General features: G+C 39.2%; 1 protein-coding gene across 1 annotated transcript in view; it reads left to right on the top strand.

Moving 5' to 3' along the window:
- Positions 1 to 23,261, top strand: part of LOC101270501 (N-deacetylase and N-sulfotransferase 4) — a 251,015-nt gene that overhangs the window by 187,090 nt on the left and 40,664 nt on the right. The window contains exons 6-7 of the mRNA XM_049708891.1: positions 5,354 to 5,536; positions 22,312 to 22,408. Coding sequence (XP_049564848.1) covers positions 5,354 to 5,536; positions 22,312 to 22,408 — 280 coding nt within the window. The remainder of the gene's footprint in view (positions 1 to 5,353; positions 5,537 to 22,311; positions 22,409 to 23,261) is intronic.

The following is a 23,261-nucleotide window of genomic DNA, read 5'->3' as shown; positions in this document are numbered from 1 at the left end:
AGCACATAAGATGAGCCATCAAAGATGCCTTCCCCTTTTTTCTATCTATCTTCACATTTTATGAGAACTAAAAGCCTAATCAATAATTTAACAAACTAATGGACATATTTTTAGACACAATGGACTCTTTCTGAAAAGCAGTACACTGACAGAGCCACAGAGGCAAAAATGGAAACTAACTGCTAATATTTAATGTTTGTCTTGAAAAGTTCCGTGCTGTGTCATGAGCACAGGGCAAGCTGCCTTAAAACAGAGTACATCTCTTCTTTCTCTGCAGAGCTATTGTTTCTGTATTTGTTATAATAATGTGTTTTTCCTATGAGCTATGTATCCAACAACTCTGTAAATGATATCATTTTTAGAGGCACTATAAGACACAGAACTGATATCCAAATATTTAATGTGTACTTTAAATAAGAATACATGCTCTAAAAAGATTTTAAATTCTAATTTAAGATACTATACTTGATATTCTGGTTATAGATATTAATATCCATACAATTTACAATGACATTGTGCTTGCCATACAAGTAGGAAAAGCCAGAAAATTATTCTGGTATTGGCAGTCTGAAAATATTTTAGCTCAACTTAGAGAGGGTTGATGCTTCATTTTCTGGATAAAATAAAGCCTTTGTTTTTTATTTTATTTTTCCCTTTTTCCTTTATCCTTTCTACTTAGTAAGAGAGGCAAAGTAAAATGCTATACAAAACAATTGTATGACTTGCAGCTAAAGACTCAGAAGAACAGCCACTTGCCCACATTTACATAATATTGATACTATCCTGTTTGTCTCTACAACAGGCAGTGCTTTTACCCACATTTAAAGATTATCCTTAGAGTTCCATTATTTTTATGCAATTCCCTATTATCAAGATTTATACATCACTTTATTTAAAACCTCCTTTTTCCTTGGACTCTAGACACATCATTAAATGGATTTATTCCACAGGTAAATGATCTTCCTAAATTTAGTGCATGCATATTGCATCTGACATTGAGAAATGCTGTTATATATTTTTAATGAATAATTAGACTATGAGAGTGCCTTCAAGATTGGTTTTTAATTTTTACAACAGGTAAAAGGTAGAATGTAGATTTGTTTCTTGTTCGGTTATAATGGAGTTGAGAGTGTTGAGAGTTGAAGAAGGGGCATGTGTAGCAGCGTCAATGACAAGGTGGGGGGCAGCCCAGAGGCCAGCTTGGTGATAGAAGCCCGACCTCGGTGACCCCTCTGGAAGGCCTGCTGCAGGTGGCCTGCTGACATTAGCATTTTATATCTTATTCTTAAACTCATCCATCGAACACGGTGTCATTGCCCATGTTTATCATGTGAGAGGTAAACTGCTGCTTGTCTGAATCCATGCAGATCTCTGAGCTGCAATATTTCAAGGTACAGTGGGTTTGCATCTGCAAACCATTTGCACCAATGTAGCACAGTCATACCTTTTCTAGATGATGCTTTGGGGAGTACTGAGCCAGAATAGTCTTACTGTATCCTTAAGGAAATAACAATCAAAATAAATAAATATATAATAGCACAGAATAAGTGGAGGAACATACACTGTCATACAAAAAATAATAGCAATATGCTATGTCTGTGAGAAATTATTTGCAAATATTTCATACTGCATTTCTTTCCACTTCCCTTATTTATGCTTCAAACCTCATACATTCTTAATTTGTCTTATTCTTCCTACACTCTCTGAACAGGTTTTGCTTTTCCTTTTTATAAACAAGCCATGTGGCCAGAAATACTAAAACTAAAATGTTCTGTCTGCACAATAGCTGCTTTTAGCAAGTCAGATATGCACAGTTAAGCTGTGCTTGCAGAATCTTTCTTCTGAAAGTGCAGTCAATTGACCATGTACCAGCACGAATATATTTCTAACCAGTAAAGCATGTACACATGCTACCCTGTACACAGTGATTTCAACTGTTGTGGCCAGGGTACTCATCTTTTTTCTTGGCAAAGGAACATTTAAATGCAGAAGCATGCCTCAGCTTAGAACCATGCAACATCTCCAGACCCTGCTTTCTTCCAAAGGTGGATTTTCCGTTTGCCCTGCATCAATGTTACACTTCCTTCAGAAAGCAAGGCTTGTTCTCCTAAAGAGATTCTGGATAAATGACTTAGAATTAGTGGGCCACAAAATCATTTAGAAGCATTATGGCAATACCCTAACAAAATGGTATACATCTGCCCATGATATAAAAATAATTTTTACAGTATTCTTCAAGTAGTATTTTTATTTACAATTTTGGCAGATTTTAGACACTTACAGGTGCCTTAAAGTTTTGTCTTAAAATAACAGTGCTAGAGGGCAGGTGGCAGATTTCTAGGACGTTATTGTATTTCTACAGGCATTCAAGCGCTAGCCGGGTTTTTCAGTCCCAAGAAACTATAATTATCATGGAGAACACTGCTTATACTGTCTTATTTCTTAATTACAGTAGCAACATGAGATAAATGCATACTTATTGGGATCAAATGCATATTATTTTGTGGTGATTACAAAGACGTTCTCATGACAATGATTGCAATTATATGGTCATCAAGTACTGATACTATGTTATGTTCTAAAAACTCTATAATTAAAGTCCTGCCAAGAGGGCACTTCCTATTTGAAAAAAAGAAAAAGAGCTTAAGAGTGAGGGAGAGTTTGGCCAATGTAAAAATCAGTGACGTAGTTACCCTGAGTCTGTTCAAGTGATTCCACATGAATCTTAAGATCATTTTATCAACTAGCATTTGAGGGCTTTAATTTAAATTTCTATCCAAGCAAGCTATGTAAAGAATATTCTTTAAAATAGCTTTTCTCTTTTTTTGACCTTCAGAATAAAAAGCTTTGAATATACCCTGGGTGGGGGGGGGGTGGAAATGGACTGGAAATATGATAGGAGTGATACTGCCTTCAAAGATAAATTTGCAGTCTGTCAGTAAAATTCTTTTCAAATATTATAAATCGTTGTCTGAAAAGTTTTCATGTAAGATTCCAAAAATAATTTATGTTCTGTCATTCTGATTTTTAAAAAAAAGACTTTAAGTTGCCAAGATAATACTTACATAAATTTTCCACTTTCTTCTATAAATAGATACTCTTTGTCTTTTATTTTCAAAACGGCAAATGGAAAACAATGATGGATGTCAAACTCTATACATAAAACTATTTGGGTGAAGGTTTCAGATATATCATGTGTCAGATTTGCCTAGCTTTTAAATTCTGCTCTGCTATTGACTAGATGTGAGACTTGAACAAATTATTTCACTGTGCCTCAGTTTCTTCATCTGTAGAAGGGGACAATAACTGTACCTACCTTATAAGATTGTTGTGAGGACTTAATCATTCCATACAAGTAAAGGGCTTAGATTTATGCCTAGCACATAGTAAGCTCTATATACTTTTTAGGTGATATTTACAGGGAATAGGCCAAGTTCTCCCACTCTCTTCCCCACCTTCAACCTTGGTGAGGAGTAATCTTTAATCATCTTAATGGGCTTTCCTCAGAGGATCCTTTTCAGCATTCTAGTAAAGGGCATTCCATGAACCTGATACCTTTGACTTACACTACCTTATCAGAATGTTGTTTTTTTAATTCTTATGCAAACTAATGCTCTATTATTTTTTTCTTCTAGTTTTATTGAGATATAATTGACATACAGCAGTGTATAAGTTTAAGGTGTGATTTGACTTAACATACACTATGAAATGATGACCACAATAAGTTTAGTGACCATCCATCATTTTATATAGATACAGAATTAAAGAAATTAGAGGGCTTCCCTGGTGGCGCAGTGGTTGAGAGTCCGCCTGCCGGTGCAGGGGACACGGGTTTGTGCCCCGGTCCGGGAAGATCCCACATGCCGCGGAGCGGCTGGGCCCGTGAGCCATGGCCACTGAGCCTGCGCTTCCGGAGCCTGTGCTCCGCAACGGGAGAGGCCACAACAGTGAGAGGCCCGCGTACCACAAAAAAAAAAAAAAAGAAAAAGAAAAAAAGAAATTAGCAAAGAAATATTTTCTCCTTATGATGAGAACTTAGGATTTCCTCTCTTACCAACTTTCATATATAACATAGAGCAGTGTTCGTTATCTTTATCATATTGTGCATCACATCCCTTATAGTTATTTAGCTTGGAACTGGAAGGTTGTACCTTTGGACTACCTTCATCCAATTCCCCCTCCCCCAGTACCCACTACCTGCCACCGGCTCTGGTAGCCACAGATCTGATCTCTTTTTCTATGAGTTTGTATATTTGTTTGTTTGTTTGTTTTTGAGGTATAATTGGCCTACCACACTATATTAGTTCCTGGTTCACAATATATTGATTCATTATTTCTATACATTTAAAAATGACCACCATGATAAGTCTAGTTACCATCTATCACCATACAAAAATATTAAATATTTATTGACTGTATTCCCCACACTGTACGTTTCATACTCATGAGTCATTAGACCATACACACACAAAAAAAACAAACACGTTTTCTTGAGTTTGATTTCATTTCAACCTGTATACATATCTATACCAAAAAAGGTCTGGAACAGTTTTTTAAATTTTAGAACTGGTCTAATTCTGGTTCTTCTCTAGGTTGGGAGTTATTAGATTATTGGATTTGATAGTTTTGATTCCACAATGGGGGAAAAAACTGATATGTAAAGTAATACCATACTTTTAATGGGCAGTGAGGGGATGCCAATCCCAATTTCAATTTTTATTTTAAGAGTGAGCTTAAGAGTGACTTTGAAATAGAAATCAAATGTGTGGCTTTCTACCTGTATTAGTCTTTGCAAGCTGCCATAATAAGACACCACAGACCGGGTGGTTTAAACAACGGACATTTATTTTCTCACAGTTCTGGAGGCTAGAAGTCCGTGATCGAGGTGCCAGAAAATTCAGTTTCTGGTGAGACTTCTCTTCCTGACTTAAAGACAGCCGCCCTCTGGCTGTGTTCCCAATTGGCCTCTTCTCTGTGCATTGCAGGGGGGAGGGATAGAGAAAGAAAGAGACAGAGAGAGAGGGAGAGAGAGAAAGAGAGAGGGAGGGAACGCACTGTGGTGTCTTTTTATAAGGGCATCAGACCTATCAGATTAGGGTCCCACCCTTATGACTTCATTTAAGCTTAAGTACCTCCTTAAAGAACCTATCTTTGAATACAGTCACATTGGGACATACAGTTTCAACATATGAATGTGGGTGCGGTGTACACAATTCCATCCATAACACCCCACCTGAAATGATAATGTACTTCTCATGAAATTCAGCGTTTAGGTGAGGTACTTCCTAGGGCTTCTATGCCACTTTTGAGCATATGCATATGATATTTATGGTCATTTTTATTTATTTTTCAGATCAGCATTTTCATGACCCATTTGTCAAACTATGGGAATGACCGCCTCGGGCTGTACACCTTTGTGAACTTGGCCAACTTCGCGCAGAGCTGGACCAACCTGAAATTGCAAACTCTGCCTCCAGTGCAACTAGCCCACAAGTACTTTGAGCTCTTCCCTGAGCAGAAAGACCCTCTCTGGCAGGTAACACTGCACGTTCTCACCTGGGCTGAAAGAAAAGAAACTAGCAATTTGTGAGTGCCGAGTTTGTGTTAGGAACTCTGCTGGAGATACTAAAACTGTCATTTAATGCAAACTTCTTTTTTATCCAATAGTTTCATTCTCTTCAATAATATTTTTTCTTTGTTTTATGGATTAAGTGTTCGTATTTTGGATTTGTTTTTCTGGGATTTTGTTAGTTGGTCAGTCAGTTTGGAAGTTTTGCGTTGAGGATGTTGTTTTATTGTTGGTTTTTTCTCAGAGCTAATCACTTTGGCTTGCATTTAGCGTGGGCACTAACTAGCAGTAAAACGGTTAGGCATTGGGTATCCAGGAAGATAGAAACAAAGGACCACAATAATCTAAGAGCATAGAATTAGACCCTGATGTGTGTGTGTACAACACAGATAGTCTAAATAAAAAAGGGAAAAGCAATTTTTACTTCATGCTCATACAGATTCTATCTTTAAGATGTCTTTGTGCATTTTTTTAATCTAATCTTTTGCTAGGATCATATCTATTAATAAAGAAGGAATTGTCAGTTTTAGGATTGCTTTTATGAATAATTCAACTTTATGTGGGAGCTACTGAGCCTCAGTGCATGAAAATGTAAACGAGCTGCTTCTTACCATTTATCTAGGAAAATGCCACCTTCCACTTTCTCGGTTCTTTATGCATCAGATTACATTGACCCACACAATCAATAAGCTAGCTGCAGAGAGCAGATCATATGGTCTCCTGCTAAGTAGTCAGTAGAGGGCTAGCATCCTCATTAATGAGAAATCACTGCAAAACAGACTTTTTACCATCCTATCTCCCTCTCCTGTGTTTCTATTCCATAATTCATGTTACATGCCCCTCTGTGTCTATATGGTCAGGAATTCATCCACTGTATGTTTATTGAGCATCTACTATGTATAAGGCAAGGCTAGTTGCTCTTGAGAATGCAAAGAAAAACAAAATGCAATATTTTCTCTCAAAGTCAGCAGAACATTTCCTTGTTATTCTTATTCACTGCTATAGATTTCAAAATGTGTTTTAAAACTGCTACAGTAAGTCATACTTTATTTTGATGATTTATTCAGCAGCTTGACCAGCTATATGTTTGGTGTATATATTAAGTAGACGAATAAATAGATAAAGACATAGTTCTTGTAGTGTATATAGTCACACCACGTAGATGTTGAATTTCATAAAGGCAAAGCTTTGTCTCCCATAAGTGGTAGTTACTCAGAAGTGCTCACATACTTATAAAATTGATAAATCATTGACAGTAAATCAGTTCTTTTTTCACACGTTTATTTATAAGATATCTATAATTCATGGTTACAGTAACAATAAAAAGTAAGCAACTTAACAAATATGGCAGACAGATGATCTAAAAAATGAGTCAATGGCCCCAAGCTCTACTCTTTCTTTTCCTTCATAAAAAAAAAAAAAATGTTTTTTTATGAAGAATTTGTATTTCTTAATATTGTGTGAGTTTTTATAAGTAAAGAATTGTATTTATTGATACTTTTGGTATCAGTGACGCTGTTCATTTTGTTAGGGAATGAATATAATCAAAGACATGCCAGCTCCAATAAGGTTTGGTTAATATGATTATTTTATTTTATTTTACTTTATTTGTTTTTTATTCATTTTTATTGGAGTATAGTTGCTTTACAATGTTGTGTTAGTTTCTTGCTGTAAAGCAAAGTGAATCAGTCATACATATACATATATCCCCTCTTTTTAGATTTCCTTCCCATTTAGGTCACCACAGAGCATTGAGTAGAGTTCCCTGTGCTGTACAGTAGGTTCTCATTATGATGATTTTAAATACGATGATCGAATGCTTGTTAAATATGAAATACTGTGCTAGTTGATTGGAGGTATAAATGAAAATTAGAATGAGAAAGTAGAATTATTCCTTGAGAACTACGTCACTTTGGAAGACATGAGAACATATACATACACAAACAAAACATTTGTGAGTGTGACTTTTAATTTTGAATAGCATCATAGAGGTAAATTCCTAGGGAGTTCTTAATAAGTGATACAATTAATCAGAAGAGGCTTCAGAGAGTTCACAGATTTTTGTTATTGTTGTCATATATATGTCTATTATCAAAACAGCTTATTATAAGAGTATTTAAGTAACACTCAAGAGTAAATGTTTACTAAAAGACTCCTGTTTTATCACATGAATTATATCCTTTATATGGTTTCTCTTTTTAAATTTATTCATTTTATTTATTCTTTTTTTCTTTCTTTTTGGCTGTGTTGTGTCTTTGTTGTGGTGCGTGGGCTTCTCACTGTGGAGGCTTCTCTTGTTGCGGAGCACGGGCTCTAGGCACGTGGGCTTCAGTAGTTGTGACACGTGTGCTCAGTAGCTGTGGTGCACGGGCTTAGTTGCTCCACGGCATGTGGGATCTTCCCAGACCAGGGCTCGAACCCGTGTCCCCCGCATTGGCAGGCGGATTCTTAACCGCTGCGCCACCAGGGAAGCCCTATATGGTTTCTTTTGACTGAAAAATAAAGTTGCAAACATTTCCCATTAACAAAAGTGCCATATATTCTCAAATATATTTAAGAAAGAAAACAAGGAATAGAAAGCAAAATAGCGGTTAAGTTGAACAGGGAATTATTCACATACATGAGATTTTGAGAACAGTAGACTTACTGAAACAAATCTGATAAACTTTGCCAGTCATAAAGGGTGTCAGAAAACTGCAAATGATCAGGTAAAGATAAAGTGCATAATACTTTTGAGTTCCTTTCCCTGGTGGTTTTCTCCTCATATTTGTATTTATAACATCAAGTAAAACAGCTAAAGGCGTTATCATCATGTCCTTTATACAACATGAATTTAATTTTACAAAAAACATTTCATCATAACCAACACTAATTAAATGTTTTTTTGTTTTTTGGGGTTTTTTTGCGGTACACGGGCCTCTCACTGTTGTGGCCTCTCCCGTTGCGGAGCACAGGCTCCGGACGCGCAGGCTCAGCGGCCACGGCTCACGGGCCCAGCCGCTCCGCGGCATGTGGGATCTTCCTGGACCGGGGCACGAACCCATGTCTCCTGCACCGGCAGGTGGACTCTCAACCACTGTGCCACCAGGGAAGCCCTAATTAAATGTTTTATAGTCCATTCATCACAACCCTACAGAGTTAGGATCGATTAATATTATGTCACTGCCATTGCTATACATTCTCTAAATTAAATGTCGCAGGTACTTTATTGTATTTATAAACATACCTTTTTATTTAGTGCATTTCACTTTTAAAAAGTTATCTTTCCTTAGATTTTCAATTCACACTTTTTTATTACCACAAATGAAAAGAAAACATGCAAAATGATAATCTTAACATCTATTTAATTCCCTTTGGTTCCTTATGTAAATTTTCATTAGCACCAACTACCATATATGTGAAAACTGCTTTGTCACCTAATTAAAAAGTGCAATATGAATATCTGTCAATGGACAGCATGGTAAGTACAATGCAGAATGTATGTGTGCCCTTCACTGGAAGTGGAGTCTTTCGGAGTTGTTTACTATGAGAATATGTGCTGAGGACACACACGGAACTCTATCCCTAGAGTATATCCTCCTCAGTATAGTCCCTGGTGTGTAAGATTCTTAAAATTATACTCATGGGTGTCTGTTGATTCATGTCCCTTTTTGTTTGGGTAGAATAATCACTACAAAGCATAAAAGAATAAGGTTTCCTCTTTTTTTTTAACCTCTTATTATAGAAACCAAAACCACAACATGGAGGCAGTTGGAAGGTCAGATTCTTGCACATTCACTAATCAATGCTTTTAAGCTCTCAAGCTGTCAGGTTAGCTCAGTCTCAATCTTCAGTCAGTCACTCCAGAGTCTCACTATCAATAAACATGCCAAGCGTGATGTGGTTTCCTGCTTGCCTGTGTGACCAAGACTATGGTCAAAGAGCTGCAGTTTCAAAAAAAAAAAGAGCTTCAGTTTCTCTCTTTCCAGGCCAGTGTCTCCAGGATTAAAGAAGTAGGGAAGTAAAGCCACAGTGTGCTGACCTTAGGGAGTTAGTACCTTAGTTGATTGTAGCCGTGAAATCATCCAACTCCAGCTTAGAAACGATGAGATTTGAACGTCTGTGACATAAACATATCACAGGGTCTAGTGACATACACATTGTAGATTCTATTAGTTTGTGTCTATTGAAGGAATGCTGATGCAGAGAATTACAGATTGTAAGAGCAGGAGAAGTTAGGGACATCTAGCCCAACTTACTCATTTTAGACACTTAAGGAGGTGAAATGTCTTGTTCTAAGTCACGTGGCTTATTAGGGACAAGTCAGGACTGAAGCTCAAGTTGCCTTATTTCTAAGCCAGTGTAGTCCCAACCACACCAAGATGATAGTTTTACATTTAGAAAAATAAATCTACTTCTACCATCGACTGTCTGTGTAGAATGAAATATCAGGAATACCTTGTGACCTCTGAAGAATCTGATGGGGTATTCAGTGTGAGTTTTTGCAACCTATGCTTCTGAAGTACCTACATAATAAAAAGAAGGTCTTTGCCTTCGTGTAATTTACAAACCACAATAGCATCTGGTTATGTGAACAAAATGACATCAAAAATTTGTCTTCAAATTTTTTCCTCTCTTTTCCACTCTATACCTTATTTATCGCTCTATTATTGCACTTACCTTATGGTATTGCAGACACTTGTGCTTGTCATCCACCAGCTCATGCAATCCTTAAGGAGTGAGACTGTGTTTATTCATTCGTGTTTGTAACCTAGAACCTAGCGTAGTACCGTAGCTACTGTCATTAAAACCTCACGAATGGATAAGCAAAAGCAGAGGGATGTGTGTGCACAAGGAACAGTAACAGTGGCACGCTTGTTTCCTGGGGACGAGTCGGCATGTAATGGGACATAACCTCGAGGAACACATACAAGCCAGTCAGGAAGCTTTGAGAACTACCAGAGCAATTTGGGTTCGATAGGCAACAAGGAGCAACTATCTGTGTGTTCTGAAGATGAGAGTGAAATAATTTTTTTAAGTGTTGGCCAAAAAAGATTATACCAGAAGCTTTTATTTCCATGACAGGTAAGAACAGGAGGAGCTAAAGTTAGGATAATAATCTAACCATGAGAGAGGGAAGCCCTAAATAGTTTCATGGCTGTGTAAGAAAGTGAGACCTTCCAAGAAGAAGTGTTAGAAATTGTTTGTGGGTGAGATGCTGAGATTAAAGGAACTCTGATACGTAAGTAATTACCCCCACAGCTGGGGAAATAAATAAGAGTTCTATAATTTCATATTCCTCACTTCCATTTTTTCATCTTTTAGCCTTTCCAGTGAAATAGCCAGAACGGTTTTTATCGCTTCACAGGGTCAGAGCAGAGGTACAGACTTCATCATCATCTGACATATTTTTCCTAATCACCATGTGGTTACATTTCTCTTCTTAACTCAGAATAGTATTTAAACCTTTCAGGAATGCTTCCCAAATATTCAGGTAATTCCTCACAATTTTAATTCTTTAATTTACAAGAAAGCACTTTACTGTTTTGATTACACAAGGCTGTCAGACATTCTGACATCTAGAAATGGTGACATAAGTCATGGATTTTCCTTTTCCCATCAATCAGTTGCAAATATGATCTTGTCAGGTGTCAAATTCTCCACACAAATAACTTACTGAGGTTTCGTCATGGAAAAACTACTTGCAGGTAGCTCATAAAATAAAATTAAATTAAATTAAATTAAATGTAAATTGTTATAATACTTTCATACTTTATGAATCAAAATCATCATAAAATAAGTATATTTTGAACCCCTAATCCAAGTATAACAATAAAAAACTGAATTTTTTGTGTGTGCCCTACAGAAATGTCTGATAACTTTAATGTCATACTAAAAATGTCATACTATGAGTGAATACATTATATGAGACCAACCTATTAATAAGAGTTTAAAAATATAGTTTCTTTCATTGAGTTGGTTATCCAGATTCCCTGACAGGATATTCTTATAACAGTAAGTAATAATATAAGGTATTGTATGCGAGAGTGTGCAGTTATCTGTTTGAAGATACCCAGAGCTACAGAGTAAACTTGTCACCTTCTCCTGGGGTCAGTTTTGCTTTTGAGACTATTTCATTGGAAAATACAAATAGTATACATTTATTGAAATAAAGGTGGTGTAATATGGTGAAGAATGCATAGGGGTTTAGGGTAAATCAGAGGTAGTTTGTGCTTAAAGCAACTCTCGTGGCATTATTACCCCGGATCCACACATGAACCACAGGTCCCTTTTACCCACTTCCACCCCCAGAGGTTGGCATTTATGTGCCTCTGTAATCAGAGTACTTTGGTAGAAAAGTCTGAGTATGAATCAGGCTATCAAGTGCTACAGGAGTTCTGTGGAGAGAGCATTCATTACGGATCGGTGCACGCAGAAAGGAAGGGCATTTCCAAGGAGCTGAAGGACTCCTTAGCTTACATGGTGTACAGGTAGAGTCAAGTCTCTGTAAGGATGGTGTGTGTCTCAGAGTTTCTCCATATGGATTTGCTGATTGAAGCACTGAGAATACACATCCGTAACCTATTAAAATTCCTCATCAGTGTCCGTGGATTGTATTAAGCTTAAATGACATTGAGAGACAAAAAAACTGAAAGTCACCAGCTTGTATAATGCAGATTTGGAAAAGGATTTTGTTTAAAGACATGTACACGCCAAAATTAATAAGCAGAAGAAAATTTAACCCAACACATCCAGATAGTAGGAAGCAGAAGAATTTAAAAAGAAAAACAAAAACATCTTTCGTAGCATTCTTCATTAAACAGTGAGGTCAGAACAGCAGAAAGTAAGCAGGGGGGATAGAGAGAAAACCAGTAACCTGGGAATGTTTCTAATTAACAAAATAATCCTTCTACCATGAGCACTGGGCATTTTTAATGTTTCAGCTATTAAGGTCTAGAGATCGCCTCGTTATCTGGAAAAGGCACATGACTTGAGAGGGGATAATCAGTCTAACTGATAATTCCATGGTGTTCTTCTCAGGGAAGGATGTGTAGAAGCAGTGAGCAGAGCAGATTCTTAGTAGAGAAAAGGCAGGTAGGTTGGAATAACCAGATCTAATGAGAACCAAAGTTATCTTCATATCTTCTATAAAAATATGAACTTCAGGATAAGGTCAGTAGTGTGATTTTTTTTTTATGTGTTTTTAGCTTGATTATGAATTTGTAATTTTTACTCAAGAGGGAGAATCTGAGTGCTCATACCCTTCTACGTAACATGATGTCATCAGAATTTACTGCCCTTTCTAAGTCTGGTTCATAACCTCAGGGAATCTCCTGTCCATTTTGCTGATGTCTACTTAAAAGTAAATCTGCCTCACCTCATCATATATTCCATGTACAGAAACCACTTGCATCCCCTTTACCTGTGTGAGAGCTAGTTACATGCATTTTCACTACACTGGCACTGTTATCATATACACTGCCTAAAGCAGTTTTAACTGAGAATATTTTCAAAGTTTCAATATGTCTATAATGCTAGATACTAAAAACAGTAAATTACTTTGTGTAACAGTTTCAGATATGTGGGGAACAATCAGATAGGGATATAATTGCTTTGTAACTTTCTGACCTTTAGAATTAAAACCGTAACAATGGAGCAAAGTATGAAAGTGTATGCAAATGTATCCTTTTTTTTCATAATCATTGCAGGATCCTGTTTCTCTCTCTCTTTCTGTCTCATACACACACACACACACACACACACACACACACACGCACACAATTTAACTGCAGAGACAATCCCAGCTTTGGATTTCAAATCTGAAACTAATGTGCTGTGTCACCTTCAGCACGACCTAAATAAAACACCTTGCATCTCAGCTTCCTCAGCTATAAAGAAAGGATAATAATATCTGTCTTGCCAGGTTGCTTTGAGGATTAGAAATAATCTGTCAAGCAACTGCCTGGAATATAGAAGGTGATCAATAAAACTTAGATATTATGTTAGCTGTTATTCAGACCATATAAGGAAAGTCAGAGTAGGAAAAGTCTAAACAAAAAGTTCCAGAATATAAAATAGGAAATGCAAACATCCTGTTATTAAAGTTGTGATTAAACAGTTACAAGGGAAAACATGCTAAGAAGAGACATAAATGAAGAAATATGGGCACCCGGATAGCCCTAAAACAGCATAAAATAGAAGGAATGCAGTTTTAAAAAAAGTCTGCCTAGGGACTTCCCTGGTGGTGCAGTGGTTAAGAATCCACCTGCCAGTGCAGGGGACATGGGTTCAAACTCTGGTCCGGGAAGATCCCACATGCCGCAGAGCAACTAAGCCCATGCGCCACAACTACTGAGCCTGAGCTCTAGAGCCCGCGAGCCACAACTACTGAGCCCACGCACCAAAACTACTGAAGCCCACATGCCTGTAGCCTGTGCTCTGCAACAAGGGAAGACACCACAATGAGAAGCCCGCACACCACAACGAAGAGTAGCCCCCGCACACCACAACTAGAGAAAGCCCTTGCGCAGCAACAAAGACCCAGTGCAGCCAAAAATTAATTAATTAATTTTTAAAAAAAGTCTGCCTAGATTGACGTATACAAATGCCACCAATTGTAAGATACCTACTGGAAAAACTGAAGTAATGTAAATTGAATAGTTAATAATAAAAACATTTGGAACAGCAAGTATTATAACATCTTAGCATCCAGGTAATTTTATTTGATAGTTTACTCCTATCAGTATAACTTCCTGGGAAAGTACAACTAAAATAACTAGTGTCTTTGTCTACCAAAATAAGTGTTTATCCATGTTCAGTGTGTTAAAGTCAAAGGAAACTCTTTCCAAATCTTATCATCTGCCTATTTCTGTGAGGTTTTTTTTTTTTTTTTTTTTTTTGCTGCGTTGGGTCTTCGTTGCTGCATGTGGGCTTTCTCTAGTTGTGGCAAGTGGGAGCTACTCTTCGTTGTGGAGCACGGGATCTAGGCACACAGGCTTCAGTAGTTGCAGCACGTGGGCTCAGTAGTTGGAGCACATGGGCCCTAGAGCACGCAGGCTTCAGTAGTTGTGGCGCAGGGCTCAGTAGCTGTGGCGCACGGGCTTAGTTGCTCCACAGCATGTGGGATCTTCCCAGACCAGGGATCAAACCCCTGTCCCCTGCATTGGCAGGTGGATTCTTAACCACTGCGCCACCAGGGAAGTCCCGTGAGAGTTTTACTTCGCCAGTTTTGCATGCAGAAATTTGAATGGCAAAAACGTGTATTGCAATAAAGAATAAAATTGGTCTAGTTGAACCTACAGAACGAAGAGAGGTCACACAAAAGGCTTTGACTTTCAACAGTGGCACTGAATAATTGATCAGTTGGCTCATCCACTTTGCTGAGCATAAAGAAACCATTTGAGCAAATGAACTGAACACCTACTCTGAGATTTTTTCTTTGTTGAGTTATATATGGGGAATAGGTAATGGAAACTGCTTTCCTATTGCTTCACATCTAAAATACAGTTGAAAAGCAAAATTCTTTGCAAATGAAGCAGTTAAATGATAATATGAGGAAAAAAGATTTTAAGTTCTAAAGTGATGGTGTGAGTAAATGGCAAGACCTAGCTTCTGGGACCACCATGAAGAACATCACTGGCAACTGTGAATGATTTTTTTGTGGATGTTTGAGAAGTAAAATATCTACACAGTTCATGTTATGTTAATTTTTAAACATATATCAAAATCTGCCTATGCTTGTTACTAAATGTTTATGGTGCCTGTCCCAAGGCAGTTAATTGATCCTTCAGTCCATAATTATCAAGCACGTCTTATGTATTAGATTGTAGCAATCAAGAAGACAGAGGTTGGGCTTCCCTGGTGGCACAGTGGTTAAGAATCCGCCTGCCAATGCAGGGGACACGGGTTTGAGCCCTGATCCAGGAGGATCCCACATGCCACGGAGCAACTGAGCCCGTGCACCGCAACTACTGAGCCTGTTCTCTAGAGTCCGCGAGCCACAACTACTGAGCCCACGTGCCACAACTACTGAAGCCTGCGTGTCTAGAGCCCGTGCTCCACAACAAGAGAAGCCACAACAATGAGAAGCCCAATCGCCGCAACTAGAAAAAGCCCATGAGCAGCAATGAAGACCCAAAGCAGCCAAAAATAAATAAATAAATAAATAAAATCTATTAAAAAAAAGAAGACAAGAGGTCTTCTCTTCAGAGCACTTACATTCTAGTTGAATATAATTATTATAGATACAACTATACTATTAGTTTTCATATTATATACTATTACTAGAAACACATCCTTGAATAAAATAATTTCAGGTACTGAAATGCAGTGAAGAAAATATGGCAGGAAGCTGTTATAGAGAGACAGGAACAAAAGGAAGTGCTTTGGCTCTGCTCATCAGGGAAGACATCTCATGTGGGGTGATATCTGAATTGAGCCCTGAAGGATGACAAGTGCAATGAATTGGAGAGTTGCAGTAGCCATATAGCAAGAATATCCAGAAATAAACTGAATTAGGATTATATAGGAGTCTTTGGGTCATCTGGTAAGACAGCCCACAGCTTCTGGTTTGCCTGAAGAAACTCCAAGCCATTTCCTTATCGGGTATCCCAGAAGTCTAGCCATCTGGCTGTGAGGAGGGGCACCTTAGGTGCTGGTGCTTCTGACAAGCACCAGGAAGTCAGCTCTCAGCATGGCTATCTGCAAGAAACCAGTCCATCAGCAAGAGTAATCTCCTTCTGCTGCTCCAACTGCCTAACTAATCTAGGCAAAGGAAAGGAAAAAGTTAATGTGGGATTACAGAATAAGCATTTTCTTTCATAGAGCACGATTTAATCATTTAAAATATATTAACTCATTTAATATATATATACATATTTTTTGTTTGTTTTCTCTTTTTTTTTTTTTTTTTTACGGTACGCGGGCCTCTCACTGTTGTGGCCTCTCCCGTTGCGGGGCACAGGCTCCGGACGCGCAGGCTCAGCGGCCATGGCTCACGGGCCCAGCCGCTCCGCGGCATGTGGGATCTTCCCGGACCGGGGCACGAACCCGTGTCCCCTGCATCGGCAGGCGGACTCTCAACCACTGCGCCACCAGGGAAGCCCCTCATTTAATATATTTATGCAATATATTTATATTTATGCATATATATACCTATATGCAAGGTAGATAATATCAATCATTATTTTTTATTATAGGAATCTGAGGTCCAGAGAGTTTAGGACAATTCCTTAAGACACAGTCTCTCTCCTGAGCTCACACTCTTTTAACAACTGGGCTATGCTGCCCCTCCAAAATAAATAGGAAAGGTTTATGGTGGATATTAGCTTCAGCAAGAAGAACTGGCAAGATTTTGACTCTGTATTGTGGGGGAAAAAATAAGAGCATTGCACAGAAAGATAAATAATTCAAAGATTCAGGTGCAGGTATATCTATAGTAGGGAACACAGTAGAACTGAAGCTTTAGGTTGGTGTTGGCAGTTGTTAATTCACAGCAGTGCTACTCAAAGTGTGGTCCACGAACAGGCTTGAATTATTTGTTGCTGATTCGCCATGAGACAAGAAGTTTGTGCCAACATATAAACAATCTATACCACTAAGCAGCTGGTTGCATCATCCGGAATCTTCTTTTTTTCCTGTAGCAGGATGTTCTTGTTGAAGCATGCAGTGCAATAATTGACATTCTGACACAAGTTTTGTTTTTACCTTCTCGCAAAGTGCTTTGAAACACATTGAGTGAGAATATAGGCAATGTTGCTATAATGATGACACTCCAAAACTACAGTGGCTAAATAAAGTAGAAATGTATTTCTCCCTCATACAACTGTCTAAAAATGGGCAAGCAGTCTACGAGAGTTAGACAGCTCCGTTCCACATGATTATCCAGGGCCCCAGGTTGGCAGGTATTCAACATATGTATGGCTTCCACCTCTGAGTCCAAGGCACATGCTGCAATTGTAGCCATTTTAGAGCTGGCAGTAAGTAGGAAAGGAAAAATCTAGGGAGAGCAAGTTTATCCTTAAGAAGATACTTTACGTCCTTTTGGCTCCCTTTCCTTAAACTGAAATGATTCATAGGAAGAAAGCTAAATTCAAGAGACACTGTGAAATACAGTCTGTAGCTGAGAACCCAGAGACTGAACAAGAGGATGCTCTGTTACTGAAGGAAGAAAAGGAGACAAGATAGTTTAGCCTTCTGTGCTCCAGTGAAAATTACGTTTAGAGAGTTAAGCTGAAGCTAGACCACAAGAGGATTGGCGATTGAACACTGAATGAAAGATGCAGAAAACAGAGACACCAGTAAAAATAAAATAAAATTTCATTTTTATGTAAAATAAGAAATGTTGAGTATTGGCTTGTAATTAACTCCTTTTATCACAGTTTCTATAGATGAATTCATCAAGAAATCCAAGATATATAGCCTAACCTTTTGCAAGGCGAATTCTCACACAATGCATACATAACTGGTCTCTCTATATGGCACTCTGTTCTTCTTCCAACGGAAGATGGTAATGGAAAGTGCACTGGGATCAATTCTGAGATAGGGCTCTGGTTCAATGATTTATTGAGGAAGCGCTTTCAGGAAAAGCTTATAAGGGAAAATGTAGAACAGGAAAAAGCAGAGCGTGGATGTGGTCTTAGGAAAAGTCTGGATCCTTGACTGGATCTGCAGGGAGAGAGCTAATTACACTAGTTGTCTCACCTTGAAGCAAGCTGGTCAGGCTTTTACACCCCTGTATCAGTCAGTCACTGGACACGGGCCACCTCTGGAGTGTCGGGAGGGGATGCACGACTTCCTGTCGGGTAGCTCCTATTGGCCAAGGGCAATACTCAATCTCCCCAGCTGGGGGCGGAAGTGGGGTGGGAATGGGGATAAGGTGTTGCATTGGCCAGAGATAGGGTTTTTCCTTCAGTGGAGGAAAGAGCACTCAGTCCGCCACACACCCCTGTCCATACCTTGTACCACATAGCTATACTTGCTTCTCACATTGCACTGATTCACCCAGGAACAATTTTTCCACAATCGTGAGCATTATTCCTGGGGAAACCTATAAGAGGAATGTCATTAGGAGAAACTGCAACCTTGTTGCTGCAGTTGGCTCCAAAGCTGAAACCAGTGCACAGTTTCTCCCACCTCTATCCCCTATTCTGGATTTCCCCCACCTGTGGTTAGCACTTCTGCTGGTCTAGATGGCTGTCCCTGTGGGTCAGGTACAGTCTCAGGACCAACTGCAGTAGCAACAGTTCTAGTTTGTCTCACTAATTCTTTTCTTGTAAATTTCCCTAGGAATTATGACAGAGGAAGCCTGTGCCTGGATAAAGATAACTTAATTTGTGAAGCACGGAGTGCACTGTGGTAGACTCTGATCTGGTGCCCAGCCCAACCCTAATCAGGCTGTGGTGGCTCTGCTTTCTCAATTATTAAAATTGGGCACGGAAGTATCAACAAGTAACCTAGTGAATTATGTGAGTGCCAAAGATATTTCTCCCTGTATAATAGCTGTTCTACATCTCATGATGATCAGAGTCAATTGTCCCTATCAGGATGGTAACTCATTTCCATGCCTGATGGTCTACTGGCACAAGAAAGCCAAAGTGAATGGGTACAAGCTGCAACTTTTAGTGTGGTGATCCACACTAAAGCATCTCTCCTCTGGGAACCAGAACTCCTAGACCAATAGACCTTAAAGTTGTGGAGATGGAAAGCACAAATTCTCTAATTAAGCCATTAGAAATGATGGTGGATGGGTCCACTCCTACATCTACTCCTTAATTCCTAGACACAGCTACACTACCCTTTGGAGACACGGCACCAACCAACAGCTTTTGATTTAAGAAGTACAGTGTGGGCTTCCCTGGTGGCGCAGTGGTTGAGAGTCTGCCTGCCGATGCAGGGGACGCGGGTTCGTGCCCCAGTCTGGGAAGATCCCACATGCCGCGGAGCGGCTAGGCCCGTGAGCCATGGCCGCTGAGCCTGCGCATCCGGAGCCTGTGCTCCGCAACGGGAGAGGCCATAGCAGTGAGAGGCCCGCGTACCGCAAAAAAAAAAAAAAAAAAAGAAGTACAGTGTATCTCCAAGCTGGTACTTCAACTGTATCTTTCATGCGGTCTTTCACCACTCTATCAGGCCATCAGCTCTGGATAGTGAGGCGTGATAGGACCACTGACTCCCATGGGCAGAAGCCTACTATCACACTTCACTTTGTCAAGAGTGGTCCCTTTACCTGAAGCAATATTATGTGAGATACCGTGTCGATGAGTCAGACACTCCATGAGGCCTTGCATAGTGATGATGGCTAAGGCTATGTAAGCAGAGAAGGTAAATTCATACTCTGAATATGTGTCAGATGAGATCAGGATGAGTCACTGCCCTTTGAAGGATGGAAGTGTCCAACATAATCCGTTTTCTTCTAAGTGGTAGGAGAGTGCTATTTCTGGGACTTAGAACTGGCCTCTGTTACTGACACGTCAGGTATTCAGCAGCAGCTGTAACTAAAGCAGACTTGGGGGAAGGAAGCCCAGGAATGGCTTCCATCTTGCTACCACAGCTTCTCCATTCATAAGCCCATTGCTTCAGCACTGGGTTGGTTGAGAACAGAGGTTACATGACATGTGGGAGTGCTGGGAACTGGCTAAATCATCTGACTGCTTGGTTGTTCAGCACTTCTACATTGGATACTCTCTGGTGTACATCAATGGGCAATACAAAGATTATCACACGTTTTGGTCGCTATCACAGGTCCATCCACCTGCCTCTTCCCTAGAACTTAGTAGCCCTAATATTCCTGTCTTGCTCCTTTAAGTTCATTGGCTAACCCATTCATCACTGCTTATTAGTCCACTATACCCTTACCTTGGGCTACTAGTCTATTTGCAAAAATGTGGATGGCCAGAGACACTGTCCAGAACTTTGCCAATTGGACACTTTCCCTTAACCATTTGTTTTTAGGAACCTCCCTGAATGGGCCTGTAGGGCAGCTGCAGTCCACTTTAGGCTCCTACCAACATATGGGTCAACCTACCTACAAATCAAGCTAGGGTTTCCCCCTCTTCATCAGCAGGTTATAGAGGACCTTCCATGAATCTATAAGAATGAGCTGATATAGAGGCATGAGTGGAACAGTGATAGGTGACATGGGGTCTGGGCACTTGTTTATAAAGTTAACTTATAGCTTTTGTATCTTCTTGAAATCAGTTCTGGATGCACCACCCCATCTTACAATGAATTGCTACTGGGTACACTTGAACTTATGACTTGGTTGGTCTGTCAATACTCAGCTTATGATGGCCAATTAATGGCCACATGATCACTTTGAAAATCCATGACAAGCATTATCTCTTCCAGGGCCCAGCAACACCTTGCTACAGAACCTTAGGGGAGTACACTGTGATTCTCTTGTGGGACTTGACCAAAACTCTCTTTGGTGTCATTTTATACCATAGATGCCATGGTACCATGGGTCTGGCAGGATGTATGGCCCAAGTGGGAGGGCTGCTTGGACCTCAGTCTTACCTCTTATAGGGTTCTTTCTTTTTCTGGGTTCCACTCAAAATTAGCAGGTTTCTGCATCATCTGGTCGGTGACTCAGAGCAATAATTCCTAGGGCAAAAAAAAAATGCTGTGTCCAAAACCCAAAGAAGCCCATCCAGCACTGTGCTTCTATCTTAGTAGCAGGCGTTGCAAAGTACAATAACACAGCCTGTACCTTGGAGGGCATGTCCCAGCATGCTCCAGACCACTGGGCTTTGAAAACCCAGCAAAGGTAATAGGCCCCTGACATGATATTAGAGAAGATATGGCTAAAAAACTGATTAAAGTATATAAATGTGAACCATAAATGATTATTCATCTTATGCTATTTTTAACATTTGAATAATAAATGTAAAATTATAATTGTTTTAATGGTCAACATATTTTTAGAAAGAATTTTATTTGTAAAAATGATTTTTGAATATAATTATTAATTTCATTACCAATATAATAAAACCAGTATCAGTCAATAGATATTTCAAAAATTGTATCACTTTCATTTAAGGGCTCTTTTAATTCTCAGAAGTGTCATGAATTGGATGATGAATCTGGTCACTTGAATGGAATGGAGAGCATCACAGAAGAATGTTGAGATGGGGATAAAATTGGACAGATGGCTATGTTAGGTCTGGCATTTCCTCACCATATCTATACAACAGTGACACATATTCAATTTAAAATATTGGTCTAGAGTTCAGGAGGGAAGTAGGGGCTAGAAATAATGATCTGCATGGTATCTGCTTGTGGGGTAGGGCCAAACTAAGAGATTATCTGGATCAGCAGAGAATAGCACATAGTGTGAAAAGGAAAGGAAAAGTTGGCCAAGTTTGGAGTTGAAGGATGGCTTTCAAGCCACTAGGGAAAAAAAAAAAAATAGGAACGATTAGGGCAGAGCACAGAAAACTGAGAAACTACGTTCAGACCAGGTAGAGACAAGTTAAGGCTCAGGTGTACTGAAGTAAAACATGAATTCAGAGACAGAGTGGAATCTCAGCAGTTAGAACGTAGCCAAGGCTCAGAAGGATGACGGCAGGAGCGACTTGATGCTGAGCTCTAACCATGAAGGAAAGGAAGGTGCCAATTTAGAAACCAAAGAACCAGAACCAGAACAAGGTCTAACTCCTAGTTCTAGGGTATCAGGCAAGAAGTTGATCCTGTCTTTTGAACAATTTTTATGGAACAGAGCTAGGCATTCATTACACAGTAAGATTCATTATTCTTCCTTCTTGCAGAATCCATGTGATGATAAAAGACACAAAGACATCTGGTCCAGAGAGAAAACTTGTGACCACTTACCAAAATTCCTTGTAATTGGGCCACAAAAAACAGGTAAGAACAGCCAACTGTGCTGTTTACATTCTTTTTTTTTTTTTTTTTTTGGTCATGAAACACATGGTCATATGGTATTTGATTATTTGGCTTTGTGAAATATTTAGACACCCATGCAAGTTCATTATTTGAATTGTTCTTCATCCCTGTGGATCATCTTTATGCCATGATCCTCAAAGAGACCCTACAGTTGCTCATTTAATTAGACTTATGGGCTAAAGTTTTATCTATCAATTTAAAAACTGTTCAACAGACATCACATTTTTTGTTTGTTTGTTTTTTGTTTTTTGTTTTTGCGGTACGCGGGCCTCTCACTGTTGTGGCCTCTCCCATTGCGGAGCACAGGCTCCGGACGTGCAGGCTCAGCGGCCATGGCTCACGGGCCCAGCCGCTCTGCAGCATGTGGGATCTTCCTGGACCGGGGCACAAACCCGTGTCCCCTGCATCGGCAGGCGGACTCTCAACAACTGAGCCACCAGGGAAGCCCCAGACATCACATTTTTGACAACTTGCAGCTTATATATCACAGTTGTGATATCTGATTTTTAATTTCTACTTTTTGTGGCTTTGCCTAATTAACTCCTGAATTAAGTTATAAAAAAGGGCTTTGGCTTGATTCAAATTATTTTACACTGCATATCAACCTTGAACTGATTTATTTTTCAGAACCACTGTCATTATTACCTTCAAATATTCTACCTGTGTAGTTCGTTTGTTTTCCAAATAATCATTATGTATGAATATGGTTTAGACTTATTTTCTGATACACCTATGGCTCATCAGGCATTTTTTTTCCCTTGATATTTTCTCATGTGCTGAAGGACAAGTGTACAAGAATGTAGTAAAAGAGTTG

The sequence above is a fragment of the Orcinus orca genome, chromosome 4 (assembly GCF_937001465.1).
Source record: "Orcinus orca chromosome 4, mOrcOrc1.1, whole genome shotgun sequence".
Taxonomy (NCBI): domain Eukaryota; kingdom Metazoa; phylum Chordata; class Mammalia; order Artiodactyla; family Delphinidae; genus Orcinus; species Orcinus orca.
The sequence above is the reverse complement of the archived record's forward strand: the minus strand, read 5'-3'. Positions and strand labels throughout refer to the sequence as shown.